The sequence below is a fragment of the Giraffa tippelskirchi genome, chromosome 8 (genome assembly GCF_054371585.1).
Source record: "Giraffa tippelskirchi isolate mGirTip1 chromosome 8, T2T-mGirTip1v1.2.pri, whole genome shotgun sequence".
In the NCBI taxonomy this organism is placed as follows: Eukaryota; Metazoa; Chordata; class Mammalia; order Artiodactyla; family Giraffidae; genus Giraffa; species Giraffa tippelskirchi.
In genome coordinates, this window is record NC_137282.1 from 156,993,034 (window position 1) to 157,012,254 (window position 19,221).

The following is a 19,221-nucleotide window of genomic DNA, read 5'->3' on the forward strand; positions in this document are numbered from 1 at the left end:
TCTAACTTTTATCATCATGCGATATGTAACAGACAATTTTCTCAATAACGATTAATAATTGAAACCTAATACGATTTGGAGCTTTACATGTCTTATACTTGATTATAATTTTCATTTTAGATTGCCATTTTGTCTCTCTCTATTTGAATTAAATATTTCCTCACTAAGTGTTCTTATGATTCCTATTATATCAATTATGACAAAGGGTATAGGAAAAGTTTATAAACTACATTATCTATACAAATATACCTGGCACTGGACATACTTATTTCTATAAGAAATTTAAATGAAATGACTTATGAATACTAAAGATGACTTTCACCTAGAAATGAATACAATTCCACCCAATTGCTGTAAACCATTACTGAAAGCAGCATGGTATAATGGAAAAGAACAGACCTAGTTTTAAATCACAGCATCACTACTTAACTAGCTTTGTAACCCTGACACATTTTCTGGAACACAAAATGGAGATAACATCATATGGTATTTGTTGTAACTGTTAAAATTAGAAATACTGCATTATACCTAATGTGACTTACTCATGAAAGTGGAAGTCACTCAGTCGTATCTGACTCTGCCACCCCATGGACTGTATAGTCCATGGAATTCTCCTGGCCAGAATACTAGAGTGGGTAGCCGTTCCCTTCTCCAGGGAATCTTCTCAACCCAGGGATCAAACCCAGGTCTTTCGCATTGCGGGCAGATTCTTTACCATCTGAGCCACAAGGGAAGCCTGCAACTTACTCATAAAATACCATTATAGTGTCAATGGAGCATGACTGTGTATAGCTTCAAAACCTAGAGCTATATGAATACCTAAAAAAACTCACCAGATTTTGAAAACTAATTTATTATATCCTGTTAAGCCAGGAGATTTTTACCTTTCCTTTGAGGTTTCGTTTTAATTACCTGAGTTACTTATGTCTTTTCAGAATTAGGTGTATGACCTGAGCGTTTGGGAGCAAATCAAATCTAGAACTTCCTAGATCTTTAACTTCTATTCTTCCATAATCTCCCCAACATGCAGTCCCCACCTCTACTGCAATTGAGTGCCTCAGAAGAAAAATTCTTCAGTGTCCTGAAACAAATCCTTAATTTCTAATGTAACCCTCAGACATTATGGAATAAGAGAGGCCTAACTTCTCAGAAAACAAAAGCGAAGCAATAAAGAAACTTATATGTAAGAAAAATATAACATTTCAGGTGGACTTTTTAATTTAGAAAAGACCCAAACCGCACTATAAGCCAAACTCAATCCATGACTTTGAGAGAAACATCGGCTGGTCCTTCTCGCTGATGTTTAAATGTGGGTGGATCACTGATCAGAGTCTTGGACTCTTCTCAGCTGCCTCTCTGCTTTGCCAGAGCAGGTCTGGTATCCAGCATCCAAGCCCTTGGAAGTCATGTTCTCTCAGAACTTGCTTCAGAATAAAGTGGAGTTACATATTTCCTCCTCGGCTGATCTATCTTCAACTAGTGGTGTGAATAATGCTAGAATTTTTAATTTTGCAGTCTCTCTTCAAGATAAATATGCTCCTAATATTTCTTCCTGATTTTTATGCAAATGAGTTTTAGTTTGTGAGCCGTGGCTGTTTTACACAAAACATAAAATTTTGTTTCATACAAAAAATCCTGGTTTTTACACAAAAATTAACAGAGACACAGGATTTTCTTAATAATCGGATTATTAGGGAAAAACTCTCTCCTTTACTGAATGAAAGACAACTTTATTATTATTATTTACTACAATTATTCTTTGTATTTCTACTGCTGGGGCTCTCTCTTCTTGGTTGTGATGCTGAACCATCTGGTTGCTCTGACTCCAGGGCCTGGTGGTCTGGAAATACGCTCATTTGTCTCTATCCCGTTCAAGCTTGGAGTCCAGAAATCCCAGTGAGGAAGGCTACTCCCATGATGCCCTGTTCATGAGGGTATAGAGTGTGGATATCTTTTACCTGGATCTGAATACTGTATTTCTAATATCTCCAAAATGATGCTTTGGGGAAGGAGGGTGCAGACGGTACAAATAGACTTTTTGTATAAATGGTTACATTTTAAGATACAGTTTTTCAACACAAGTGCCGGAGCATCTGCTCATGTCGCTTCTCCAGTTAGTCCAGTCTCCTTGGATGCTGGTCCTCATTTATTTGGATCATCTACAAACGCCTCCTATAATTATAATGAGTTCACCAGTTAAAATGATGCTGTGGTCAGGGTGGCAATGGATAACTTGTATTTGCTTTCCACCACACTCCCTGTATTATTCCCTTTCCTCCTCACCTGTGTTGCCCTATCCTCCCCACCCCCAATTATCAGCACAATAAAAATATGACACTCCTTTCCCACCAACCCTGACCCTCTGAGTGTCCTTTCCACATGAAGGGCCCCCCGCACTCCGCCCCAGCTCTGATCATCTGTGAAATTGGCACTCGTTCTCTCTGGTGTCGTCACAGCTTGGTCAGATGCTTGCTACATCCCAATCACGTTGTCTAGTCCCTTTGTCTCCATACTCCTTTATGCTTCCTACACCTTCCCTTGTGTGTAATGCTATTGTGTGTACAATCCAGGATTCCAGTACCAGTCCCAGCACCCACGTGACCAAGTTTCATAACATTGTGAGATGCAGCCTCCTTGTCTCTAAAATGGGAGAGTAACAGCTGCCCAGAAGAATTAAAGGAGATTAGAAGTGCACAGAGTAGGGGCGAACACTGGTTCCCTTCCACAACCCTTCTGTCTGGAATCCCCTTTTGTTCCATTTTTTCAGCTTAGCAAAGCTCCTTTAAGGTGGAGCTTAATGTCACCTGTTCCATCAACACACCTGGGATCTGCTCCGCCGGGAGCCCTTCTCTCTGTCGGAATCCCTTGCGTCTGCCTGTGCTCTTCCATTAGAACATAAGCTTCCTGAGGGTAAATGCCATTTAAGTGGAATGTAGAAAGTGAGCCATGTAAGTGAAATGTAGAAAGTGAAAGTGCTAGTTTTTCAGTTGTGTCAGACTTTTGGAACCCCATGCACTGTAGCCAGTCAGGCTCCAGGGAATTCTCCAGGTAAGAATACTGGAGTGGGTAGCCATTCCCTTCTCCAGGAGATGGAACCTGTGTCTCCTGCATTACAGGCAGATTCTTTAGCATCCGAACCAGCAGGGAAGCCATTTAACTTGCATTAAATGCCAATTAATTTGCATTAAATTAGCATCTCTAAAGTGCTCTCTGCATTGTTGGTGCTAAATAAGTATTTGTTGAAAATTTGAGTGAATCCTCTCTTCCCCTTAGACTGGTTCCTTGGCATAATTTTAAATAACATATTCACTTCCGCCTTCATTATTCTATTTTTGTTCTGCTGTTTGGCATCATCTCTGTTCTAGAGTCCCTAATCCTACCTTTCCTTAAAAAACACAGCCGTCCCCAACTTACACAGCTCATTCTTTCATTTTTAAGGTAGTAACCTTCCTACCTTTTGAAATGTCTACTTTCTGTGGTTTCTAAGATGTAAGTGATCTAGTATTACTCTCTAGTTTCTATTGCCTAAGTCTTAAGCAGGTCTGCTCTTCCAGAGTAGAATGTGTGCCTTCTAATTTCTTTTGTATCTTGCATAGGATTGGACTTGGTTTATACTTAACCCATTAATGGGTTTGGATGCTTGAGAGTCTTCTTCAAATCCACCCCTGATTCAGAGGATAGGGAACACCTATGGGCACGTAACTCTGCTTTAACTCTTCGGCCCACACCGCCTTGCACAGAACCTTACATGTGCACGGTTCTAGATGAATCCAATATATGTAGGTAAGAGTCTCATGATTTTCAGAGTATACAGTTTGTAGAGAAAAATATTTTACTATTATTCTTGCTTTAAATTTATTCCCTGAATATTTTGGGGGATTATGACAGCAGGGAGTTATTGTCATTAAAATACAGTCACATTATATATGGTGGTGGTTTAGTCACTAAGTCATGTCCAACTCTTGTGACCCCATGGACTATAGACTGCCAGTTTCTCTGTCCATGGGATTTCCCAGGCAAGAATACTGCCATTTTCTTCTCCACACATTATATATATATATATATGTATATATAGCCGAAGCTGAAACTCCAATACTTTGGCCACCTGATGTGAAGAACTGACTCATTGGAAAAAACCCTGATGCTAGACTGAAGGTGGGAGGAGAAGGGGATGACAGAGGACGAGATAGTTGGATGGCATCACCGACTAGATGGACAGGAGTTTGAGTAAGCTCTGGGAGTTGGTGATGGACAGGGAAGCCTGGCGTGCTGCAGTCCAAGGGCTCGCAAAGAGTAGGACATGACTGAGCGACTGAACTGAACTGATATACATGTATGTATACATACACACACACACACTAACCTTTATTGAATATTAAATAGATAATTCTCCAAAGTCATGGGGAGTCGGTTTGCAAAAAGATTCTTGCTTTAGGGATATTTAATATTCCATGTTTTGAATTAATAGATGGTTTTGAAACAAAATTACTCTAATAAAAGTCACCTTTCTGGTGTTGCTTGATCTCAAGTTGATCTCAAACTTCATCCTAAAGTATTACATTAAAAAACAGAGAAGTTAAGAAGAGCACATATTTTGCCCTGAGCATGCATCATGAAAGAAACATTACCCTTCTCGTCAGTCTTCCAATGAAAATAATGACCCCTAATCCTTGTTAATCCCCACCATTTAAAATTCAGGTCAGAGATTAATAAGAAAAGTGTTATTTATACCATTTCTGCAAAAGGAAAATCATGGCTATATTTTGAAAAAAATGAGAAACAAAATCTTTATATTAAGTGTTATCAGTTGATCGTCTTATTCTGAAATAATTACTGTTGAAGCCTAAAGTTTGGGGAATAAAAATGAGCTACTTTAATGCAACTGATTTCTGTTAACTCATAACAAATATTCGTAAAACAGATGGACTAATCTTTGAAAACTAGACAAATGAATTTTAATGCTTTTGCTATTTCCGACACTTCTGATGGTGTCAGTGGATTCATACAAGATGCTAAAGTTGTTTCACATTATGTTTGTCACCTGTTTTGTTAATAATTTAAGGAAATTTGTTATATCCTTGCATTCTGTTTCTTTACTAACCTGGATCTTTCATGAAGCATACAAACATAATTTCCCAGCTCTCTGGGTCACTTAAGTAATTTATTCAAGTCATTATTTGCAAGTCGTAGATAATCTGAGAATGACTTGCTCCTTAGGACAAGACAACTTTGGAGAAACAGTTCAGAATTACCCCCTTATATTTTAGTCAAGGGACTATTTCAAAATATAATGGCACAAAGTTTGATAATGTTTCTGATTTAGCTACATATTTCAAATGCTAGCAAAATATTTGAAAGCTACATTATAGTCAGTAATATTAAAGGTATGTGTACAAAGTAATGAATTTCATGAAGTCAAGAGTACAAAATAAGCCTAAGGTATGTTACGGCATTATGAAATTTTCAGGGAACATCCAAGCATACCACAACATTTAGTATTTGGTTAAAGGTAGGAATTCTTCAAATTAACAAAATTCTATTTGTATAAACTATAAAAACAAACAAATCCACCTCATTGCCAAAATTCTTAGCATTGCTTTTGAATTCAGCTTCGTCATATGTACTTAAAATGTGACTAGGAAGCAAGAATGTTTATTACACTGCTTTAAAATTTTAGGCAACGAAATTGTAAGAGGTGTGACACAAAGTTAAAACTTATTTTGAGAAATCTGACAGACACTGACCCTCATTTTCAACAACCATTTTGTTAGACCAATACAATTCCTATAAGTTTCCAGAACTCTTTTCAAATACATCTTGGGATATAAAACATAGTTTTATTGTTGTTGAGATATCTGTTATTTAATCTGTGGGCAAGAATAAATGTACATGGAAGCATGCATCAAAATCATCCCTGATCTATCAGAGCCTACTGGGACAGAGGCATAGTCTAGAGATCATAATTTAGATTGGGGCTTGCAGTCGCCAAGATGACAGGCTCTTTTCCCCAAGTCCCAGGTTTGAAGCCGGGGCTGGCTTAACAGCAGGCTTCCAAACTCCTTAGACTATTTCCCTCATGCACTGCTGTCCTACCAACTTCATGTCTCCGAGACCTTCACCAAGTAGGCCTTTAAAAACATGAACACATTGCTTCAAATTCCAACATTAAGACATTTTTCCACAAATGAAGCATCTGTAGCCCTCAGGTAATATTGCACATCATCACAGGTGCAACTGTGGGTCCCCTCCTCATTTTTCTAAAAAAGTCAAGCCTCTCAGGACAGGAAGCAATCATTTCTAAAGAGTCAACTTAAGTTTTCAAGTCTGAATTTGGTTCTTCTGTGAAGCCCAGACCTCCCGTGGTTTGGAACGGGGCGGAGGTCTCTGGCTGTAAGGAGCAGGGCCCAGGGGACACAGAGGCTGGGTTCACACACAAACTCTGGGGCTCCTGGGCTTCGCTCAAACCAAGGTCATTTTACGTTTTTCAGAGGCTGTGATACCCACCTTTACGAACTTTGCCTGTTTCTGTCCTTATGCTAAATATACTTACATGTAGTGTTCTTAAGTACTGAATCTTCTCAAAATAGCTACAAAATTATTCCTCATTAAGTCGGAAAAATTGGTCTCTTAGCCATTTTCCTCGGCAGTAACAGTACTATCAACCCCTGATTTCTCAAAACTACAGGGGGTGGGGGTGACTGTGGAAGGAATGATAACCTCAGGCTCTTGTCCGAATGCAGGTTGCTGGTCACCACGTGACATAAAGAAACCACAACTAAAGCAATGGTAAAGTCAGTAAACAATTTTACTGAAACATTTCATAACACAGAAAATCTGTCTGAAGTGTAAAGTTACTGTCTTACACAAGGAGGACAGACCCATTTTCAAAGACTAATATGAATACAATAAATATGGAGTTTACATACTAATTTATACACAGAAACTCTGCCCCACAGCCATAAAAATTTAATATTTAACAGTGCAACATATAATTTAATCATTGGATTTATTTGACAGGTTTTTCCTTGCTAAACACAAATAACTACCTGGCTTTCATGTACATATATAATATATACTTTATGTATATAGATATTCAACAATCTGTACAGTTTCTAAACATAAAACTCCTAAAAGGCACAATTGTCTATACAACATGTACAAAAATGGCTGGAGCTGACACAAAACAATTATTGGTCAAAAGTTCATGATTGCACAAAGATTAGTCATGAGTTTATGTCAGAAAAATGTGCTTTAAGGAAAGGAGGGTTTTCAAAGAAACCTGTAAGTGTTTATATAAAAAAACCAAAAAAACCAAAAAACAACAACAAAAAACCCCTAAACCAAACCACCCCCCTGAATAAACAGCCCCTAGGTGGCGATCACGAGCCTGTCCTCATCCTCGTCGCTGCTCACGTCGCTGAACTGGGTGACCGGCCTTCGGGGCTGCGGCCGGGGTCCCTCCGGGTCCAGGGGGAGCCGCGGCCGGCCCGGTGGGGGCGCGGCTGCCGAGGCTGGTTTGCAGGGCGCGCCAGGGGTGTCGTGCCGGGGCTTCGGGTGATTCCCCGAGGCCCCCTTCCCTGCGTCCCTGGGACTGGAGCTGTCCCGCCTTGCCTGGTCTCTGGTCGGGGCAGACGGATCTAGACCCTTCTGTGCGCTTTCCCGCTGGACTCCGGGTGAGCCCTGCGGGGATGGGGTCCCGCTGCCGGGATGCGCCCCGGCAGAAGGCTGCGTGGGCGGTGCCTCCCGAGGAGCCCTGTTTGGGGGAGCGGGCATCTCGGGGGCGCCCTGGGCGTCCACGGGGACCTGGCTCACGGAGGGGATGAGCGTGGGCAGGGCGATGTTCAGGATCTGGAGGCCCGGGAGGGGCGCCGGGGGCGCGGGGCTGCTCTGGGAGGCAGGGTTGGCGGCCACCACCTGCAGCCCCACGGCGTTGAGAGCCAGTCCCGGTGGGCGCCCCTGCGGGCCGAGGTTGGCGCTGGCCAGGCCCACGATGTTGACGGTCTCCATGCTCAGGGCCGGCAGGGGCTGCAGCGTCGGCATGCGGATCTGGCTAATGGGGATGGGGATACAGGGCACCACGCTGCTCAGCTCGGCCACGCCGGCGGGGCTGGTGGCGCCTGGCACGTCCGCGCTCAAGTCCCCGGGGGTGCCCAGCGGTCTGTGGATGACGTTGACAGCCGGGATGGTGAGCTGCACTGGCCCGGCCTGGATGAAGGTGGAGTAGGTGAGGCCGGCCGGGACCACCTGGATACCCCCGACAGGAACCATGTTATAGGGTGTCCTCGACTGCTGCTGGGAATGCAGAGGCAGGTGGCTGAACAGGTGCGTCTGCGGAGAAGGCAGGCCTGCGGGCGGAGGCAGGGCGGCTGGCGGAGGCAGGGCGGCTGGCGGCTTCTGCTCTTGGGGGCCGGGCCGAGGCGAGGTGGACGGAGGAGCCCCTCCTGGCTCAAACGCCGGGGGACGAGGAAGGCTCAGGCATGGCGGGCCCTGAAAGACAAAACAGAATCATCTCTTGATGGCTCAGCTTCCTTATTAGTCACCAAGCAAAAGTTTTGGCTCTTGTAACAAGTCTCTTCTGTCTTGAGGTAAAAGTGTGTACAACAACGATTTCATAAAAATAAGCTTGCTAAATGTTGGTATGTTGATTTAAAAAGCAAAATTCCTATTACACCCTTAAGCTCTTTATTTTCTAGAATAAATAACCACCACAGATTCTGTATAGTACTTAATTTTCAAACAGCTTTTCTGGATATCATTTCATTTATACCAAAATTAACCCTGAGAGGTAGCCATAATTATCTTCTTCTTCTTCCACTGCTATTATTACTGCTGGCACCTCCAGCTCCACCCTCGTTTATAAATTAGGAATTACTGAGAAATTCTGAGATCTTAGTTGGCCATGAGTATCGACTCCGGGGAAAAATTAACTGGAGGACTAGTCATTTATGAAATAAAGAGCTTCCATGAACGAAGAGGTCTGCAGTTTTCATTTCTTCCTTCATTTTATTCTAAGTGTATGAAATGTCTACTGAAAACTGGATTTCCAGACACCAGTAGGTATGTGAGAGATTTAGGGACAGAAGCTTAGAGCACAGGTGACTAATAGGAAAGGAATGAAATGTTAGTAGAAGGGGTAAGTCCTGCCAATCTTCCCACCCAAGATTATCATCTAAGTATCTGCTTTTTCTTGATATATCCACATTATAGAACTCCATTAATGTATACATTAATTTAAATATTAATGCTACTTAAATATGAATGTAATTTAATAACATTAACATAGGATAGGCTCTAGCAATTCAAGCTTTCCTAGTCTTCCGAGTTTTCTCTAGTGTTACCCAGGAAACCAAAATCTGCCACATTTAGAAACAAATCCTATGGTGATACTCAGTCCATCCCAGAGGTAAGAGAACTGTCAATGAGAGAAAACAGATTCCTCAGGAGCCTGCCAGGGTGTGTAAAAGCAGGAAGTCATTCATTGCTCACATGAAGGGTGACTTTCCTGAGGCCTGAGTCTGGTCCTGAGCTAGTTCTTGGGCAGGAAGCTTTCCTAAGTGGTGACAGTAATTTGATCATTCAAGCAAAGTGAACTTACTACTTTTGGGGGGTCAAATTGGTAGCTGCCTTGTCATTAGGGGTAACATACAAAATGTTTGGATAATTAGTGCAAATCCATCATATCAACGCCAGTGGAAGATCATCTCAGAGGTAGTCATGGAAAACGGCGGTCCTGAGACTCATATTCTCCATTGGTACACAAATATTATTTATTCCAAGGTATTTATAAAAAACCCAATAGTAGTAAATGAGCATACTGCAAAGATCTACTTGGTTCTTTTACAGATTTCTAACTCAATAGATGAACTTTGACTAAGATTCATAACACGAATCCAAAGGGCATAAATGTCCTTTAGCCTTAAATCAAACAAAAGAAAATAAGGTTTAAAAAAAAAACAAAACTGATGTAGCTACAAATGAGCAATTTCAGTACATTAACTCCTGAAGTCAAAAGGAAAAAGGCATCGGATCCATTACCTGCGTTAAAGCCACAGCCTTTCCTGCCACAGAGCCACTCAGCATCTCCTCGGGGTCGGGGTAGTCCACAGACATTTGGTGACACGGGGACCTGGGCGCCCCCTCGGGTGGGCAGGCGGCCGCCTCCGCGTCGCCCACGGCCCGCGGCCCGGCACTCGCGGGGGACCCCGGGCTCCCGCCGTGGTCCGACTGCAGCGCGCTCAGCACCGTCATCTTGGTGGGCAGCGCCCTCGGCAGCATGTCCATCGGGTCCGCGGGCCCCCCGGGAAAGCCCTCGGGAGCCGCGGGGTCCTCGTCCGCGCCCGCGGGGTCCCGAGGGCCGCCCCTGGTCGGTAGGTGCTGCGGGCTGGCGGCGGCCGAGGGCGCGGCCGACAACACCGACTCGGCCTGGCTGTCCTCGTCCTCCTCCTCGTTCTCGTTCTCGTCGTCCTCGGCGCCGTCGGACTCCTCCGGGTCGTATCCAGACCGCTCGAAACTGAACCTCTGTTTCTCGTCTGAGAAAAAAACAACCGAGAGGGGACGTTAGGGATGCTTTTGCACGTTTAATGAACGGCATCTTTTTTATTTTTTTTTAATAAGCTTGGCAATACTGCGAGGAATATTCAAGGCCAGAGCGCTGCCCATACAGAGCCCCCACTTTAGTCGGGGGAGGATGACACGGGGAGGAAGGCAGTCAGGACAGCGGGGATCGGAGGGATGAGCCGGCAGAGGAGAGGAGTGGCCAGGAGGGCTTCCTGGAGGACGCGGAAGGTGGACGAATCTCGCCAGGACAGAGGGGCAGAGGGTGATACATAGTGCAGACCAGAAAACGAAGCCTCAAATTTTACAACTCCAAAAGAAGCCTGAACTATAAAGAGAATGTGAACTGAGAGTTCACATTCTCTGAGCCCTTTTTCTCTACTTGTTTGTACCTCCCTTTTATTGAACAAATTAAAATGAAACCAAAATACTGGTGGCATTTCGTATTTGCAAACAGAATAATTTTCCACGATATTTGAACAGTATTTTAGGCATGTTTCCGCTGTTCTCTGAGTGGTAATATTCTGTTTTTTGTTTGTTTGTTTTTTTAATGACTCAACTCATTTCTCATAGGAAATGGAACATTAGTTAAAAGTCATTAATATCAGCATAATGTCACCTGAGACTATTTTACAAGGAATAGTCAAGATAGTCTAGGGAATAGTTTTAAAATTCTCATAAGTGCATGTGAGACTGGATTTAAAACCTTGTCTATTCCAAACTTGCAAAATCAGAGGTGCTTTCCCTCAGAAAGCTAATAGAGTTTAAACAGTCAGACGGAAGAGCCATGTAAAATCTCCACCCCATTCACTGTCGCTGAGCTATACAACATTCAGCTTTGCTGCAATGCAGTCTGCATTTACACGTACTTTTTGAAGAGAAAAAATGTGAACAGAGAAATAACTAATAGGTATCTATCCTGGGTTTCCCAAATGGTCTGTGTATTAATTAACTTTATTACTCTTTCTATATTACAAAGATAAGTTCTTAGAGAAAAATCTTGAAGTATCAACAACAACATTTATGGATGATTATTTCTAGGAGACAGAACAGATTAGAACTTTTTTTTTAATCTCAAGCACATGCTACTTTTATGCTTAAAACATTCAGACACAAAACATACATTTAGGCTCCCAATATGTGATTTCATGTCTTTTGCTTTATGGGTTCTACTATTTTGTTATAAAATAATAGATAAAAATAGCACTGATCTCTCGAATTCCACCGGGTGCCCGCGGACGAGGGACGGGCGCGGTGTGGGTAGGTGCTCTGCCCCCTTCCTCAGATCCCTCTGTGAAACCTCGTCTGATGCCTGAAATTCTAAAATTAGACTGTCATCCCTCATACGTTTTGAATTTGCCACATGAATGCCAAATCAGACATATTTTTAGAGATTTTAATAAGAGGGGGAAAAAAAGTCTTTCATAAGAGAAAGTAGAAAACAAAACAGAAGAAACTGAATGAGTGATGAGAGGGAACAGGTGACTGGAGAGGGAAGCCGATTTCATCAGAGGCCAGTCCTGCCGCAAAGACCGACTACGGTGAGACTTGCTCAAAAGCTATTACTGTTTTTTTTTTTTTTTTTTAAAAAAAAAAGAACAGGCCTAACTTTAAATTTAGGACTCTCCCCAAATCCGAAGGCTAAAGTCCCATCAAACAGCCCAAGCTCCAGGGAGTGTCTGTATAAGAGAGGGGAGACGAGCTGGAGTCATCCGGGGCAGATGCAACAGGACACGGGTCAGAGGCCGGCTAAACGGTGGACAGACTGGTCAGGGCCAAGTGCGGGGGGAAGGGGCTGTGTGGACCCTCTGAGGCTACATCTTCTTTCAGGTTGTATATGATCATCATCGTTCAACCCCACAGAAAAGCGGACTAAGCATCCATGGTGGTCAGGATCCAGCGGAGAGAAGCAGCATTTAGGAGGGGCAGGGAACTCCCCTGCACCCCCGTCCCATCTCTCCATTAGGGAACAAACACGCCATCCGGTGAAGAGGAGCACTTTAGCATTGCTGCCCCTGGGACACTGGTGAGAATTTACTGCGGTGAGGAAACGGAGTAAGAGGAAAAACACACCTCTACTCCTTAAGGAGGGACAGGGTTGCCAGCTGAGTCCACCACAACAGCTGAGCTGGGGCAGGAGAACAAGAGGGCCAGAGCCCAGAGACCCAAGGACAGAGTGCCCGCAGAAGGCTGGGGCGGGACCAGAACAGAGTGCCCCCCTATCCTCCTCGTCACCCCCTAATGCCAGGCTAAGGAGCCTCAAGTGAGAGCTAACAGCAAAATACTGCAGGAAGAGCACCAGAAGAACAGAATGTGTTCAACACCCTCTCTGATGCACAGTGCAAAGGAAAGACCTAAAAAACAGGAATGGAACAAGCATTTCTCTTACAATCCAACCTGCACCCCAAACAAGACAGGTCTCTTTAGGAATCTGAAGCCTTTGGTGCTCTGATGGTAGTCTTAACAGCAACAGAGCTCTCCAACCCAGTCCAGCTCCTGACTGGAAACAGCAAGCCTTCAACGCTCACCTGAAGGGACTTGCCAGGCATAAACGCGATTTACATTGGTCTCTACTGTCTTATGTAAGATGTCTAGCTCTCAACAAAAATTACAAGGCATACAAAAAGGCAAGAAAAAAATACTCAGAAGAGGAAAAGCAATCAGAACCAGTCAGATATGATACAGATGTTAGAACTTTCAGAGAATTTAAAATAATTGATCAATATAGTATGTTAAAAGCTCTGATGAGAATGGTGAAAGTGAAGTCACTCAGTCGTGTCTGACTCTTTGCGACCCCACAGACTGTAGCCTACCAGGCTCGTCTGTCCAGGGGCTTTTCCAGGCAAGAGTACTGGAGTGGGTTGCCATTTCCTTCTCCAGAGGATCTTCCCGACCCAGGGGTTGAACCCAGGTCTCCCACATTGTAGGCAGACACTTTACCATCTGAGCCACCAGGGAAGCCTTGATGAGAATGGTGAGCAACATATAATAGCAAGTGGGAATTTCAGCTGTGAGAAGAAACTATGAAAAATAAAATGAAATGATACCAGTGAAAAATACAGCAATAATCATAGGCAAACAAAACAGAATTCTATGCCCATTGAAAATAATTTTCAAAGATGAAAGAGAAATACAAGCTTTCTTAAAAAACAAAAACTCACATATGACACTAAAAGCACAATTAATTTTAAAAAATGGATAAACTAGGCTTCATCAATATTAAGAAAATTTTGCTCTGAGATAGACACTGTAAAAGAGAATAAGATAAGCCACAGACTGGAAGAAAACGTCTGAAAATCACATTTCTGACAAAGGGATTATATTCAGAATATATTAAAAACTACCCAAATTCAACAATAAGAAAGCAAACAACCCACCAAAGACAACTGGAAAGCAAATAGCACAGAGAAGAATGCTCGACGTCATCAATCATTAGGGAAACGCAAACTAAACCCACAATGAAATACCAATAGTTCATTATTAGAATAGATGGTCCAGACACTTGTTAGAATAAATGGTCTAGACACTTTGAAGAACAGTTTGATGGTTTCTGCCAAAGCTACATATACACCAAGCTAATGACCCAGCAATTCTACTTCTAGTATCAAAGCCTGCTGAAATGGAAACTACATTCACATAAAAACCTGTATATGAATGTTTTATAGCAACTTTATTTATGACTGCCAAATACGGGAAGAAACTCAGATATCATCGAAGTAGTCACTGGATAAGAAGCTATGGAACATTAAGACAATAGAATACTACTCAGCAAAAGAAAGGAATTGATTCCCACAAAAACATGGATAAATCTCACGTGTATTTTGCTAAGTGAAAGAAGCCAGACCCCAAAAGCTACTTATTCTGATTCCTTTCATATGAGACTCTAGAAAATAGAGAAATACAGGGAGGGAAAGAGATCAGTAGTTGCTAGGGGCTCTTGGGGGGGCGGGGAGGAGCAGTTATCTATATGTAAGTGGCACAAGGGACTTTTAGGGTGGTAGGACTATTCTACATGGAATGGTGGGGGTGGATATACAATCCTAAAGGAAATCAACCCTGAACACTCACTGGAAGGACTGATGCTGAAGTGGAAGCTCCAATACTCTGGCCATCTGATGCAAAGAGCTGACTCACTTGGTGAGACCCTGATGCTGGGAAAGATTGAAGATGGGAGGAGAAGGGGGCAACAGAGGATGAGATGGTTGGATGGCATCACCGATTCAACGGATGTGAGTTTGAGCAAGCTCTGGGAGACAGTGAAGGACAGGCAAGTCTGGGGTGCTCCAGTCCATGGGTTGAAAAGAGTCGGACATGCTTAGCACCTGAACAATAACATATACAATTCTACACATTTGTCAAAAACCACAGAACTGTACACCATACAGTGAATTTTATGGTATGTAAATAAAGGCATAATTAACCAGGATGTGGGGAAAATTCAAGATGAAATGCAAGCTGAGACTGATGACTTGAGCACAAATAAACTCCACAACCATGACCCAGGCAACCTTGGCAAAGGGGGTTCTGACCAGATAATATGAAAAAGTGAAGAAAGTCACTCAGTTGTGTCAGACTCTTTGCGACCCCATGCCAGGCTCCTCTGTCCATGGAATTCTCCAGGCCAGAATATTGGAGTGGGTTGCCATTCTCTTCTCCAGGGGATCTTCCCAACCCTGGGATCCAACCCAGGTCTCCCACATTGCAGGCAGATTCTTTACCAGCTGAGCTGGTAAGTCCAAGAATACTGGAGTGGGCAGCGTAACCCTCCTCTGGTGGATCTTCCCCACCCAGGAATCGAAGTGAGATCTCCTGCACTGTAGGTGGATTGTTTACCAGCTGAGCTACGAGGGAGATAATATGGCAGAAGACAAAAAGAGCTGCCCACAGATACTGTGCTGTGATTATAAGTCTGTTTTCACAGGTGGGTCAGCATTTCTGGAACTAGTTTATTGGTATACTAGAGTGGAACAAATAGGTGAATATACTGTAGGTTCCAGGTTTCTCACTATAGGAGAAAGAAAAAAAGGAAATAGAATAGGCTAGACAGAATAAACTCTGTGGGGCTGGACTGGAACTAGAATTATCAGTAGGGACGCATGTTCTCGTGTGTGTGTGTTTATGTGTATACAAAGAAATAAATACAGATGTGTGTATGTATGATTTAGTATACATACAGGTATTTCCCAGTTCTATCCAACAAGAGGGGCTAAGAGCAGTGACAGGTTAGCAGCCAGAAATGCATCACCTAGTGGCTACACCGGAGAAGGCAATGGCACCCCACTCCTGTACTGTTGCCTGGAAAATCCCATGGACGGAGGAGCCTGGTGGGCTGCAGTCCATGGGCCGCGAAGAGTTGGACACGACTGAGCGACTTCACTTTCACGCACTGGAGAAGGAAATGGCAACCCACTCTAGTGTTCTTGCCTGGAGAATCCCAGGGATGGGGAAGCCTGGTGGGCTGCCGTCTATGGGGTCGCACAGAGTCGGACACGACTGAAGTGACTTAGCAGCAGCAGCAGCAGTGGCTAAATCTTGGTTCCTAAATACCATTCTCCAATAAAGGGAACCAGGGGTCCCTGGAGAAATGGTCAATTCCAGGGCTGGAACATCTTGAGGTGTCAAAGAATAAAGAATAGCTTAAAAAAAAATTTTTAAAAAAGCAGCAGCATATTGAAAGGGCACAGGAACAGACCTCAAAGAGCTCTCAATGGCCACTGAGAGCTTGAGCTACACAATAGATAACAGTACTAGACCCCAAACAATTAATCTCAAAAATATACAAGCAACTTCTGCAGCTGAATTCCAGAAAAATAAACGACCCAATCAAAAAATGGGCCAAAGAACTAAACAGACATTTCTCCAAAGAAGACATACAGATGGCTAACAAACACATGAAAAGATGCTCAACATCACTCATTATTAGAGAAATGCAAATCAAAACCACAATGAGGTTATCATTTCACACCAGTCAGAATGGCTGCTATCCAAACGTCTACAAGCAATAAATGCTGGAGAGGGTGTGGAGAAAAGGGAACCCTCTTACACTGTTGGTGGGAATGCAAACTAGTACAGCCACTATGGAGAACAGTGTGGAGATTCCTTAAAAAACTGGGAATAGAACTGCCATATGACCCAGCAATCCCACTGCTGGGCATACACACCGAGGAAACCAGAAATGAAAGAGACACGTGTACCCCAATGTTCATCGCAGCACTGTTTACAATAGCCAGGACATGGAAGCAACCTAGATGTCCATCAGCAGACGAATGGATAAGGAAGCTGTGGTACATATACACAATGGAATATTACTCAGCCATTAAAAAGAATACATTTGAATCGGTTCTACTGAGATGGATGAAACTGGAGCCCATTATACAGAGTGAAGTAAGCCAGAAAGAAAAACACCAATACAGTATACTAATGCATATATATGGAATTCGAAAAATGGCAACGATAACCCTATATGCGAGACAGAATAAGAGACACAGATGCATAGAACAATCTTATGGACTATGAGGGAGAAGGTGAGGGTGGGACGTTCTGGGAGAGTTAGCATTGAAACATGTATATTGTCATATGTGAAATACAACACCATTCCATGTTCAAAAAAAAAAAAAAAAAGTACTAGACCTGTAACCCAAAGAATTAAGCACATAGCCTTAAGTCCATATGGAAGTCAATAAATGAATGGATGGATGAACAAAGGGAGAAATGGTTAACTTTTCCGTGCAGAAAAATTCTAATCAATAATTAGAACACCACAGTAATACCACAGGCAAGGTCCATCAATGCATAAACAAAATATCTACACAGTTTTAAAGTATCTCCACACATATTTAATATGTATAAAGGGAACAAGAGTTAAGTTTGCAGTACTGAGTCCTGGCAGACATCACCTTGGCCAAGGAATGGAGGCTCACGTGACCCATGAAGACACAGTGACATAAGGTACCTCATATGATGCCCCAAGAAAGCCAGAGTCACCCCGTGGCGCCTCCCCAAGAATGCATGACCTCAGTCCAGCCACGAGCACGTATCAGAAAACCTCAAGTTGAGACAATTCTATGAAATAACTGACAAGGACTCTTTATCAATGTCGAGGTCGTGAAAGACAGGGAGGACTGGGGGGGCCACGACAGCCGGATGCGATGTGGGCTCCTGAAGGACAGCCTGGGATGGGAAAGGCCATCAGAGGGAAACCCAGCAAGTCCTGCTCTTCAGCTGGCAGTCCTGAGCTGGCGCTGGGTTCTCAGTGTCGACGAGCGTCATGTGGTCACGTAAGATGCTCGAATAGGGGAGGCCGGGTCAAGAGTACACGCTCTACTAGCTTTTCAACTTTCCTATGAGACCAAAATAATCTTAAGAAAAAAAAAAAATGCCATCAACCTATTTGCCAACGCTCTAGGATCTTTTTACTCTACTGACACCAAGATTCTGTCTCATTCAGGAAAGCCTGCACAACTCCCATCTCCCTGTTGTCCTTATTATGTGCATTCAGATTTCTCTTTCTGACAAGCAATTTTTTTCTCTCCTCCTATTGTTTCATAGGAAACTATTAATTGAGATAAATTCCAACATGTCTCTTGTTTAATTTAAAAGCTCAGGAAATTTCTCCAAGATACACCCTAACGCCCCTGTCCCCCCCATATATACACACACTACTCTTAAACCTTGCTCCCGTTTTTGCAGTTCTCATTCAGTTGTGCACACGACGCCTGAACGGCTCTACTCTGGTTCGAGCCAGCGAGACTCGGGGAGAACCCGGGCTGATTCTACACACAGAGCACCGCTATCTGATCGCAAATAAAACAAAAACTAATTAAGGACCTGATTTTTTTTCTCAATGATTTAAAAATATTTAAAAAGCAATTAATTATTTTACAGGGTGGTGCCCACAACTCAGAAGTGTCAGAACCAAGATTCAAACCCAGGTCAGTCTGGCTCCTGAGTCTGTGCTAAACACTCCACGTTCCAATGTCATATTATAAAAACCCAACCACAGAATGATCTGAAAGAAGGTCGTCAATGAATTATAGTCAATAACCTAGCTTCTAAATGTGCATGAGGGAGTTAAATGTTTACAGATACAGACATTAAAAGCTTCAAGTAATTATTTTATTATGAAGAGTAGAACGTGTAAAATATAATCCTCAAGGAGAAAGTAAACTGATAACCTTTGAAATATCACAACAAATACACTGTATTTTACAGTGAGTATGGAAGTTTAAGAATTAGTTATATACTGTAAATCTTTAAAAGTTTTAATTGTACATATCGATATTAAATTTCAGTGTATGCAGTTTCCATGAAAGAATATATAAAAAAAACAATATTCTTTTTAAAGGGGAAGGACGTAAAACTACTTGGCTCCATTTTACTCTGTCTTTGCCCCAGTGACACACTTCAGGATCAAGGTTCACAGGATTAGGCGTAGGAAGACGCTGGTGTCTCTAGACCTGGCCTTCTCCCCAGATACAGCCACAGGCCTGCAGCTTCAGAAGAGCTGGGATTCCTTCCTGTAGTTTTCTGTCCCAAGATAACGACTGAACCGTGTTTCTCTTCCTGTGCGCCCTGGGTCGTGAAGCTTCTGAAGGGGGAGACCACTGTCAAAGCTCGGAAACTTGAAGATGAGTTTCGGGTCATTCCATACTGGTTAAACAGGGTAGA

General features: G+C 43.0%; 1 protein-coding gene across 4 annotated transcripts in view; it reads right to left on the reverse strand.

The window, feature by feature from the left end:
• Positions 1-6,787: 6,787 nt before the first annotated feature.
• The window catches only part of HIVEP1 (HIVEP zinc finger 1), a 139,855-nt gene continuing 127,421 nt past the window's right edge, over positions 6,788-19,221 (reverse strand). For all 4 annotated transcript variants that reach the window (XM_081523782.1, XM_081523784.1, XM_081523783.1 and 1 more), the window contains 2 exons: positions 10,036-10,529; positions 6,788-8,487 (listed from right to left, as the gene is read on the reverse strand). In XM_081523782.1, coding sequence (XP_081379908.1) covers positions 7,369-8,487; positions 10,036-10,529 — 1,613 coding nt within the window. In that variant the 3' untranslated portion in view covers positions 6,788-7,368. The remainder of the gene's footprint in view (positions 8,488-10,035; positions 10,530-19,221) is intronic.